Raw genomic sequence first — 12,632 nt, forward strand, 5'->3', positions numbered from 1 at the left:
TAGTCTCTTCAACAAATGGTGTTGTGTGAACTGGAAATCCACAGGCAAAAGAAGGAAATTGGATCCTATCGTAGACCATGGCCAGAAATCAAAGCAAAATAGATTTAAGACTTAAATATAAATTCTGAAACTGTAAAACTTCTCACAGAAAACATAGGGGGAAAGCTTCTTGGCATTGGTCTTGGCAATGACTTTGTGGTTTGACACCAAAAACAAAGGCAACAGAACCAAAAATAGGCAAGTGGGACTATATTGTAATAAAAGCTCTGTACAGAAAAGGAAACAATCAGCAAAATTAAAAAGCAAGCTGAAGAGGCCGAGGGAGGCAGATTCCTTGAGCCCAGGAGCTTGAGACCAGCCTGGACAACATGATAAAACCCCATCTGTACAAAAAAATACAAAAAGTAGCTGGGTGTGGTAGCATGCATGTGTAGTCCCAGCTGCTTGGGAGGCCCAGGTGGGAGGATCCATTGAGCCCAGGAGATCAAGGCTACAGTAAGCCATGATTACACCACTGCATTCCATGCTGGGAAACAGCAGGACCCTGTCTAAAAGAAAAAAAATATGAGATAAAAGTAAGGAGGCTGAGGCGGGTAGATCACCTGAGGTCAGGAGTTCAAGACCAGCCTGGCCAACATGGTGAAACCTGTATCTACTGAAAAAAAAAAAAAAAAAGGCATGGTGGTGCACACCTGTAATCCCAGCTACTTGGGAGGCTGAGGCAGGAGAATTGCTTGAATCTGGGAGCCAGAGGTTGCAGTGAGCCGAGATGGTGCTGTTGCACTCCAGCCTGGACCACAGAGTGAGACTCTGTGTCCAAAAAACAAAGAGAAATGGAAGTTAAATATTAGCAAACCATCTATCAAGGTAAAAGGTTAATATCCAAAATACGGTAACTCATATAACTCAATAGCAAAATAACAAATTTAACCTAATTTTAAAACAAGCAAAAGACGAATAGACATTTCTCCAAAGAAGACATACAAATGGCCTCCAGGCATATGGCAAGATGCTGAGTTTCATTAATCATGGAAATGCAGATCAAAACCACAGTGAGATATCAACTCACATCTTAGCATGTCTATTATCAAAAATAAATTTAAGGTCAGGCATGGTGGCTCACGCCTGTAATTCCAACACTTTGGGAGGCTGAGATGGGCAGATTGGTTGAGTCCAGGAGTTCAAGACCAGCCTGGCCAACATGCTGAAACCCTGTCTCTACTAAAAAATACAAAAAAAGTTAGCCAGGCATGGTGGCGCACACCTGTAGTCCCAGCTGCTCAGGAGGCTGAGATGAGAGAATCGCCTGAGCCTGGGAAGTTGAGGCTGCAGTGAGCCTAGATGGCGCCCTGCACTCCAGCCTTGGCAACCAGAGTGAGACTGTCTCTAAATAAATAGACATTTGTGAGGATGTAGAAAAATTGGAGCTTTTATACAGCTGTTTGTGGGAATGTAAAATGGTGCAGCCACTATGGAAAGCAGTATGGAGATTCATCAAAAATAGCACTGCTGTATGATCCAATAATGGAATATTTCTGGATATGTATACAAAAAGAGTGTAATCAGGATCTCAAAGATATCTGCACACCCATGTTCACTGCACCATTATTCACATTAGCCAATATAAGGAAACAACCCAAATGTCCATCAAAAGATGCATAAAGAAAATGTGATATAGACATGCAATGGAATAATATTAAGCCTTTAAAAAAGAGAGAAATCCTACTATATTCAACAACCTGGATGAACCCACAGGACATTAGGCTACATGAAATAAGCCAGTCACAGAAGGACAAATAACTACATGACTCCACTTATGTGAGGTATCTAAAATAGTCAAACTCCCAGAAGCAGAGAATAAAATGGTGATTGCTGGGGCTGTAAGGAGGGAAAAATGGAAAACTGTTAATCAATGAGTATAAAATTTCTGTTCTGCAAGATGAAAAATTTCTAGAGATCTCTTGTAAAGCATAGTACCTATTAGGATTGTGTGAGTCTGTTGATCAATTTGGGGAGAACTGACATGTTAACAGTATTGAAACTTCCAACCAACAGACATGGCATTCCATTTACTTAGATCTTGTTTGATTTATTTCAACAATGTTTTGTAGTTTTCAATGTATAGGACTGATACTTCTGTTCAGTTTATTCCTAAATATTTTGTATTTTTGATACTACTGTAAAAAGTTCTTTTTTAAATTTTAATTTCCAAATGTTCATTGCTAGCATGTAGAAATACAATTGATTTTTATATATTGACCTTGTGTCCTGTGACCTTACTAAACTTGCTAACCTTACTGAACTCATAGTTATAGTAGCTTTTTTTTAGATGCCTTAGAATTTTTGTGTAAATGATCATGTAATTGGCAAATAAGGACACTTCTGCTTCTTTCTTTCCAATCCATATTCTTTTTATGGATGAATAGTTTTATGGAGTATAGTTTTAATAGCTGATTTAAGTTCTTTCCCTAAATCCTTCATCTGCCATTTCTGAATATATTTCTGTTGATGGATTTTTCTCCTAGTTGTGAGCCATGTTTCCTTACCACTGTGTGGACTCTACTGCTTTCCAGCAGTTCTCTCTTCAGACTTGTAGTTTTGCCCGACACATGTACAAATCATTACTCAGCCAAAAACCTGGGTAATATGAAGTCTTTGCAAATCTGTGAAGCTCTTTCTGTACAGTTTGTCTCTGGTACTCTGCCCTAAAATTCTAGACTGGAAACTCCCCAAAATCTCTTGTCTCCTCGATTCAGGGAGACTACAAGGCTATGTTGTAACCTGAAAACTCTCTCCAGACCATAATCTGAGGCAATTTATAATACACACCTCATTTTTTCCCCATCTTTCAGGATCACAGTCCTATATTGCTTATTGTCCAGTGTCTGAAAACAATTATTTTGTTTTCTCTAGTTTTATAGTTGTTTACAGAGGGAAGGCAGTTGTCCTTAGTGTTTCTTTGTAGAAGAAGTAAAAGTCTCTTACATGTGTATTTTAATACCACCAAATAAATGAAAGTTGAGTTGAAAGGAGAAAAATACTGAGACTGTATGACTGTCCCCTCTGAGTATTATTAGAAATTGTGTGACATATTTTTTCTACTTTATATAATACCTTATATTCTCCAAAGCCAAATATCCATTCTTTTAGAAGCCTTTAATTTTTTTATTTTTCTTTTTAAGAAAACTTACGGAAAACAAATTAATGTCTTTATAATTTATGGATATGGTAGCAACTTTAGAATAAAGAAAGGATAAAAACCTTAAAAGCAGACATACTTATATATGTTAGTAATGTATTCTTTGGAGTCCAATATGGAAGCCATTCTCACAAGAACAGTTTTATATCCTTTCTGTAATAGAAAAAAATATGGTTTTTTTTTGTTCGATGTCTCTTTGAAATGGTTTTTAAAATACAGTTTAGAATCACATGTCAAGTTGATTAGATTTACCAGAGTGACTAAAACTTTTTAAAGGTCAAGAAAAATTAGATTATTTCCATTAGTAATTCCTGTGATGTTTTCCTTGACATGTTCTACATTGGCTGTTTTATAACCTTTTCCTATTTACTACTTGGATTCTTCATATTTTTCTTATGTGGGGTGATTTTATATATTAATTTTTTTAAAAAACTGTAGCATTTGTTACACATTTTTCTCACAATGTTGGTTTGCCCTTATGAGGTATGCTGTTGGATATCAAGTTTTTCATTTTTATATAGTCAAAAATGTATCACTTCCTGTCTAATTTATTGCTATTCTAAGATTAGGAAGACTTGACTATCTTAAAGGCACCTCAGGTTCAACATGTGCAAAATAGTGCTCATTGTTTACTTCACCACCATGCCTCCACACCCCCCCAAAAAATTCCCTGATTTTCATTTCTAATATTCCCTATCCCAGTAAGAAAGAAACTGTACCATGTTAACACAACCCAGAAAATTTAGGAGTTATTCTTGCCTACTGTCCCCTCACCCCCTATAGCTAATCCAGCACCTATTCCTGTCCATTTTACCTCTGATATGTAGCTTGAGGCTGTCCATTTTCTCTAACTTGACCAACAAAACTCCAATTCAAGATGCCAGTATCTTTCATCTCTATTACTAAAATACTTTCTTAACTCATCTCCCCACTTTGGTTCTGGCATCCTTCCAGGCTGTTCTAATGCCACAGTAACATTTGCTAGACAGAAATTTAATCATTTTATTCCTTTTTTTTTTTTTTTTTTTTTTTTGAGACAGAATCACACTGTCACCTGGGCTGGAGTGCAATGGCGTGATCTCGGCTCACTGCAACCTCCATCTCCCAGGTTCACGCGATTCTCCTGCCTTAGCCTCCCAAGTAGCTGGGATTACAGGTGCACACTACCACACCTGGCTAATTTTTTTGTATTTTTATTAGACATGGGGTTTCACTATGTTGGCCGGACTGGTCTCGAACTCCTGACCTCGTGATCCACCCACCTCAGCCTCCCAAAGTGCTGGGATTACAGGCGTGAGCCACTGCGCCCAGCCTATTCTTTTCTTAAAATGATTGTTGAGCAGCTTACAAAATTTTTTCTTTGACATAGAACCCTGTCTACCTCTACATCATCATTTCATGTTCACTTACTCTCTGTACTCCAGTCACTCTGGATTCTTTTCAGCTCACTTTGATCTCTTCAAGTGCTGCAAATGCTTTTCCTTTTCCCTATAATGCTGTCTCCCTACCTTACTTCTCCTGGTTAACTTCCACCAGAGACCTTTGTTCACTTGTTTATCTGCTGACCTTCCCTCCACTATTGTCCTGTGACCCTGCCAAATCCCCCTCTGTGAGAAACACCCAAGAATGATCAATTAAAAAAAAATAAAAATAATAAAAAAATAAAGCCGGGCGCGGTGGGTCACGCCTGTAATCCCAGCACTTTGGGAGGCCGAGGCAGGTGGATCACGAGGTCAGGAGATCGACACCATCCTGGCTAACACGGTGAAACCCCATCTCTACTAAAAATACAAAAAATTAGCCGGGCGTGGTGGTGGGCGCCTGTAGTCCCAGCTACTCGGGAGGCTGAGGCAGGAGAATGGCATGAACCTGGGAGGCGGAGCTTGCAGTGAGCCGAGATCACGCCACTGCACTCCAGCCTGGGCGACAGAGCGAGGCTCCGTCTCAAACAAACAAACAAAAAAGATCCATTTAAATCAATTTAGGGACGCCTGCTCTGCCTTACAGTGTCAAATATGCCCATGATATGTAGCACCATGTACTTGTCCTTCACAGCACTGAATCACTATTGTGTCTCTAGTATATAGCACAGTTCCTGGTACTTTGTAGGCCCTCAGGGAATTGTTGGTTAAATGAATAAACGAATTAATGATTATTCCTCAAGCTAAATTTTAGAATCATTGGGCTTTTCCGTGAAATTAAGGTGATTTACTTGAGAAAATTTGACATACCATCAAGAAATGGTGTTTTTCAGGCCAGACATGGTGGCTAATACTTGTAATCTCAGCACTTTGAGAGTCCAATAAATACAAAATATTTAAAATTATCCACATATGGTGGCACATGCCTATGGTCCCAGCTACTCAGGAGGCTGAGCTGGAAGGATCACTTAAGCCCAGGAGGTTGAGGCTGCAGTGAGCCGTGATCATACCACTGCACTCCAACCTGAACAACAGAGCGAGACACTGTCTCCAAAAAAAAAAAAAAGAAATGGTATTTTTCATTTATTTAAATCTTGTATCACTGTTGTAGATGATACATTTTTTAATTAAAATTATCCCTAAGTTTTATGTTATAAATGAAATATCTAGTTCATTATTATTGGACTTAGGAGTTTTCTCTTCATCCAGTTTTCTCCTATTTTATTTACAATTTTACTATCAGAAAACTATATGTTTTGTAGCTAAAATTATCTAAAACCAAAAGATTTTAACATAGTTTTCTAGTTTTCTTAGGTAGAGTCTGTCTCCCAGGCTGGAGTGCAGTGGCATGATCTTGGCTCACTGCAACCTCCGCCTCCCGGTTCAGCTGGGATTCCAGGCATGTGCCACCACACCCAGCCAATTTTTGTATTTTCATTAGAGACAAGGTCTTGCCATGTTGGCCAGGCTGGTCTCGAACTCCTGACCTCAAGCGATCCCCCCGCCTTCGTCTCCCAAAGTGCCAGGACCACAGGTGTGAGCCACCGCACCTGGCCTTACATAGTTTTCTACTTCTGTTGTTCATAAGCTGTATGGTTTGATCATAAAACTGGAGAAGGTTCTCTTTAGATTTTAGTTAAGGAATATTTCTTAACTGAGTAGATATCTTCAGGGCAGTGACTTACCCTGGAGCATTTAACATGTTGACTAAATTAACTGGTTTGAGACATGTTTATATTGTAATTATCATCTCTATAAAATTTAGAGCTTATATAGTTTGTCATATATCATTGTGTCATTTATCCTTAAACCCTATAAGGTAGGTATTGTTATTACTGATGAAGAATTGAGTCTCAGGCACATTAAGAGACTTTTCCATGGTCATTATAAATTTAGTTCCTGAACCAATCTTTATACCCTAGTCCTTGTTCTTTAAAGCTTATGCCACTTCTCCTGTATCATGTTGCTTTGTATGTATAAAGAAATCTGAACCCCGTCTCTACTAAAAATACAAAAAAATTAGCCGGGCATGGTGGCGGGCACCTGTAGTCCCAGCTAGTCGGGAGGCTGAGGCAGGAGAATGGCGTGAACCCGGGAGGCGGAGCCTGCAGTGAACCGGGATCGCACCACTGCCCTCCAGCCTGGGTGACAGAGCGAGACTCCGTCTCAAAAAAAAAAAAAAAAAAAAATCTGAATATATGTATAAAGCAATCTGAAAGTACTTAACTGGATTCTAATTGAGTTATAAAATAGAAACCTTCCTAGAATATCCCCTTTGCATATTCTTATTTTTTATATTTATATTTTTTAAGTATAAATTATTTAGAAAATCATTTTAAATGATTGTTCTTGTAGGAACCTTCAGAAGTTTAGTCTTTTTGGAGACATAAGTGTTCTACAACAGCAAGGAAGTTTGTCAAATACATACCTCAGCAAGGTGGACCCTGATGGCAAAAAAATTAAACAGTAAGTTATATGGTTAATGGAAAGGAGGTTGTACTATTAATAATATGTTTTTCCTAAGAAATTATGAGATACAAACAGAAGAGTAATGATTTTTTTCCTAAAAGGAACATAGGTCCTGGAAATGTTTTAATGATGAAATACAGTGATCAGCATCTGCCATTCCATCTCATAAATCTTTAAGACAAATCAAATAACTTAGTGGATAATTATTGCTATTTAAAATTATTTCTCTATTTGCCTTTGCTATAACATAAATTGTATGTCATCATACTTTTCTACTAAACGGGTATAAGTGGTGCTTTTCTTGGATGAGGAACATATTTCTACGTGTTTAATAGATCTGTATGTTTAATATACCTTATTCATTATATTTTAATGTGAATTTTAATGGTATTTACTGTGGGTTGAATCGAAATTACCTAATGAGGAAAAATAGATCTCAAAATTGCATGCTTTTCATTGCCTATTTTCAAAAGTCAGTGTTAAAAGATTAGAACTAAATGTTAATGGGATCACTGTGGCATGTGTTTTCCTTATAGAATTCAGCAACTGTTTGAAGAAATCCTGAGTAATAGTAGGCAACTGAAATGGCTGTCCTGTGGGTTTATGCTGGAAATAGTAACCCCAACATCACTGTCATCTCTCTCTAATGCTGTTGCCAACACCATGGAGCACCTGAGTTTACTGGACAATAATATTCCTGGTAACAGCACTCTTATTACTGCAGTTGAACTGGAGCGATTTGTGAATCTGCACTCACTTGCCTTGGATTTTTGTGACTTTACAGCTGAGATGGCAAGAGTCTTAACTGATAGCAACCATGTGCCTTTGCAACGACTGTCTCTTCTGGTTCACAATGTTTCTGTAATGCACAAGTCTCTGGACAACATGCCAAATGATGAGCATTGGAAAGCCCTGTCACGAAAGAGCACCAGCCTTCGGGTCTATATAATGGCTTTTGATATCAAGAGTGAAGATATGTTAAAGATTCTGAAACCCAGTATACCACTAGAGAGGATTCATTTTGATAGCTATATCACTTGTGTTTCAGGGGCTATTGTTGATCTTATATCCAGGCAATATGACAAGTTCCTCACTCATTTTATTTTAATGAATGATGTGATTGACACGTCTGGTTTTCCAGATCTTAGTGACAACCGAAATGAAGATCCGTTGGTTTTATTAGCATGGAGGTGCACAAAGCTCTCTCTTCTGGCAATTCATGGTAGGTGATCTTGTTCATTGTAATCTGATACTGGAATTAGACCGAAATTAGAAAACATTTTCTGCCAATAAAGAGATAGCACTGACCTTTATAGTATCAAGAAATCTTGTATCAAGGTGATATAGATTCTTATGCTTTTTAAAGTTTGCAAGATATATCACTTACAAAAGGAAAATCATATTCAAACCCAAGTGTTCTGCTCCAGCTTCCCTGTTACTTTTTTGTCCATCATGTGAATGGCGGTATTTCATAAAAAATCAGTGAAATTAATTTAGCTAAGAAAGCACACATACCTGTGGTAGATATATTTCCTCTAATCACACGACCCCTTAAAACATAGTGCGGGGGAAGAGAACGTATGATTTCTTTCATGCTCACTACCTCATCTTTTAGATTCTTGGTATCAAAGTATTAATGTATATAATTTTTTTAACGATGGTTCCATTGATATGCTTCTTTCATTTTAATGTGACCTGTTCTCATTTGGATCGAGAGTTGGTATTCTGACAAATAAATTTACTTCCTTTTCGGATACTTGTAAGATAATTACAAAGTAGTCTATAAGAATGTCTTAAACTCTCTTATTAGCTATCCTACTAGCACTGTTTCATTATTTTTTTTTTAGTGTGCATTTGTATTTGGGAATGTATGCCTTGCTTTTCAAGTCTTGCTTTATGCCAGTCATCAGAGGTAGTAGAAAAGACTAGATCAATACTGAAAGTGCTAAACACAATGGGGTCAAGACATATCAGGTTATTTAAAAGTTAATTTAAGCCAGTCTTTTTAAAGCCTTTTTCTTCTTTATGCTAAAGCTCCCCGTATTCATTCCTCTTTATTCCTTCCCAGAAGTAATTATTCTGAAGTTGGTGCATATCATTCCCATGATTGTTTTATAATTTACGTATTTGCTACTGACAACAGTTTACCTTTAAAGTGTCGCTTCATAACTTTGCGAAGCATTATAGGAGATGATTTTTCACAAATGAAAAATACATTTACCATGTGTGGTTAACAGATACATGCGTATATGAACTAAAAATTTCATCCTTACGGTACATCGTTACCCAAAGCTATAAAATTTATTTGTATATACTTTAAATGTCTATTTTACTGAATGAAGTAGTGTCATAAAGGATTAGATCACCTGCCAATTCACCACCTATAGTGGTAACTCTTGAACACAACTTCTAGCCTTTTTTTTTCTGGGCTATACAACCATGTTTCCTTTTCCAATTTCAATATATTTCTAAAGGAAAAAGACCAAAACGGTAAGTGAGATACAAATTTGAAGCTTCTCTAGAAGCTTTGAATGAGGAAAAGACAGACTTACCAAAGAGAAAAGGAAATGCAAGGAAATTACAGTGTTGTCTTTTGTTTATTTTTCAGGTTACACGGTGTGGGCACACAACCTCATTGCCATTGCTCGTCTTCGGGGCTCTGATCTGAAAGTGCTTGAAGTCACCGAAGAAAGCATTGATTTTGACCAAGGTGAACTGGCCGACCAGAATGTAGATCCAGTGCATAACCTTATTGAGCAGGTATCCCTGGGCCTGGGTCAACCTTGGCATGCAGTCATGGACATCGAATCACTCAGTGTCTTCACTGAACCAAATCGTCATTTTTACAGAGAGATGCAAAGCTTCAGTGAAGACATTTAGCTTTTTTTTAATGTAGAATTCCTGTGGTTACATATGCAAGTAGGGTCCTATTATGTTTTTTTTTTTCAGTAGTGTGAATTAATCCTTTTGTGCTGTGTTTAATCAGTATTAGCTTTATAGAATTATATATGTATATTCTACTTCTTGATCAAAGAACGTAGTCGGGTATTGGTTTAGAAGTTCAAAGTGACAATGTATAGGGCTTTCACGGTTAATGGACTTGTTACCAAACCTTAAGGATATACAGCCGAAGATTGTCTGAGGTTGCTGGCTAACTTTATTTTTCACTGAGTTACTCTGCCTTTTTGACGTTTTTATTCTTTGTGTGTCAGAGTTCAGAGCTCAGGAGCCAAAATATTTTTATACATATATAGATATATATCCATAGCCTGGTAGATTTATATGCAATGCACTGCATCCATGCATTCTGATAGCATTTCATTAATTTTGATTTCAAATGGAAGATAAATAATATCCCAAATGAATTATCTGTAACAGAAAAGCCAAGACTTTAACTTTCATTACATATCTAATAGTTGATATCACCAGTTACCATTTTGAATTTTGTATAGTACTAGGTTAGAACATTGCTTAATCCTTTTAAAAAAAATGCATTTACATAAACACGAATACTGAAATCGTTGGATTTTTTAACTATATCTGACATAATTTTATTCATCAATTACATTACACATTCATTTAGCCCAGATTTCAAATAGTGGGGGAAGAAAGAAACTGTATTTCAGAGTAAAATCTCCTAAAGGAAATAAAAATACAGAGTTGTAAATACACATGCTTGCAAAAATATTAGTCGTGAAATCCCTAGCAACAAGTCACTGGATTTTTCTCTGTCAGCACGCGTGTCAGCTGCCAAAGAATAGACTTAATGAAGAAGTGCCCACATGCTGGCAGGGGCCGGCCCACTCTGGCCAGCCAGATACTGCTAGATTGTAATATTTAAGGTCGAATTTCGACCTGTGGTACACAGCTGTGCTGTGGCTCAGTCAGCAACCTCAGAACTCTGAAAAAACAAAACAAAAAAAAAAAAAAAAGAAAAAAAAAACATGCACCTGTTTCACTGTGAATAGTGAATGTAAAGGAAAGAAAGGAAAAACTGAAAGCTTGTTCTATCACAGGTATGAGCTGCTATGATACATGAAGAACATTCCATGAAGTATGTTTTAAAACCTTGTTATATCTGAGAGGCTTTAAAAGCCTATTAACTGTTTCAGGGCAACCGCGGTACAGACGTGGTCTCTGTGAGACTTCCACCTGACCCCAGTTTTAAGTGGTACGAATGTTGTGCATTTAATGTTAAAGGACAGTCTGCAATAATAAAGTAAGTAGCCAACCTGGGTGCCCAGCAGTGCTGAGACCTGGCTGCTCTATTGTAAGCTTTGGAAACACAATTTATGCAACAGATGTCCAGATATGATTCTATTTATGGAAAAAAGTTTATATGTGTTTTACAAATGGTTTTACCATCTTATATTAAAATGACCTTTTGACAGGTGTGCACTGTTTTGTCTCCAGTGAGCACATACCATGCGGATTTTATATGTACATCAGTAGTGTGAATCCACTGGCACAGTGTGTGTAAATGCCAGATGTGGTGAGATTTTATCTTATAAATGTGATCAGATAAAATAACTCCTGACAGAAACTGTAAGGAAACCAGCTGAATGTTTGACCTGATGACTGATGTTGTATGGTTTATGTTAAATGTATATTCTTTTAATCAATGAATAAAGCATTAAAAATGATCATTGTAATATATTTTATTGTATATGAAGCATGACTACTTTTAGTGTTAAATAAACTGCAATAATCCTTATATTGTGTATAATAATGTGTTAGTATTCTGGTTGTATTCTGGTGCAGCAAAGCTTAAATTTGAGAATACATTATAAAAAGACATTATAAAAAGTCTTAGCTGAATAGTTTGGAAGATTTTTTTACAGAAATTCACTTTGACAAAATACAAGCTTAAAAGCAAACACTGGATTTCTTAGCACAAAATCTCAGTATATTATGCACCTAGAATACATTATCAATATGGTAAAACTTAATTTATAGACTAGAGGGGCTGCTTTTTTTAAAGATTCCTATACCAAATGCAAAAATACTTAGATATGCCAATATTAAATTCTTCATAAACCCCTATATTCCCTTATTTTGGTATTCTGATCTCTGTTCTTGGTTGTTGAGACTCACAGCTCTTATTTATAGGAAACAAAAGGACTTCTTCCTTCCATCTTCCCTTCCTTATCATTCCAGACATTGACTCTTCCAGGCACTGCTTTATCTTGGAATAATCTGGTGTTTACAAATAATTGTCCTTATACTTTACTTACCACTTCATTACTTCCTGGACACATCTAACTCCTTTGAATGAATCAACATGTTTAAGTATATATTTAAGACGTACCCAAAATGTATGAAAAAGGAAAGTCTACTAATATGAATAGCATGCAAGTTAAGGTTATTGTAGTAAAGCTCTAAATTTGGGAGGCTTGACATCTGTTTTCTAGTCTAAGCTCTGGCTCTACTTGAGCACAGACTCCTCTTTCAGCTTTGGTTTCCTCATCTCTAAAATGAAGGATTGGACTTGGCTAGCTAAAACTCCTGTTCTTCATTGAAATTTTCCATTGCTGTTAGCTCAG

General features: G+C 36.9%; 1 protein-coding gene across 1 annotated transcript in view; it reads left to right on the plus strand.

The window, feature by feature from the left end:
* The window catches only part of FBXO33 (F-box protein 33), a 35,007-nt gene extending 23,275 nt beyond the window's left edge, over positions 1–11,732 (plus strand). The window contains exons 2-4 of the mRNA XM_004055112.5: positions 6,976–7,086; positions 7,626–8,311; positions 9,698–11,732. Of these exons, the coding sequence (XP_004055160.3) occupies positions 6,976–7,086; positions 7,626–8,311; positions 9,698–9,969 (1,069 nt within the window). The 3' untranslated portion in view covers positions 9,970–11,732. The remainder of the gene's footprint in view (positions 1–6,975; positions 7,087–7,625; positions 8,312–9,697) is intronic.
* The last annotated feature ends 900 nt before the right edge of the window (positions 11,733–12,632 follow it).

The sequence above is a fragment of the Gorilla gorilla genome, chromosome 15 (genome assembly GCF_029281585.2).
Source record: "Gorilla gorilla gorilla isolate KB3781 chromosome 15, NHGRI_mGorGor1-v2.1_pri, whole genome shotgun sequence".
Classification (NCBI taxonomy): Eukaryota; Metazoa; Chordata; class Mammalia; order Primates; family Hominidae; genus Gorilla; species Gorilla gorilla.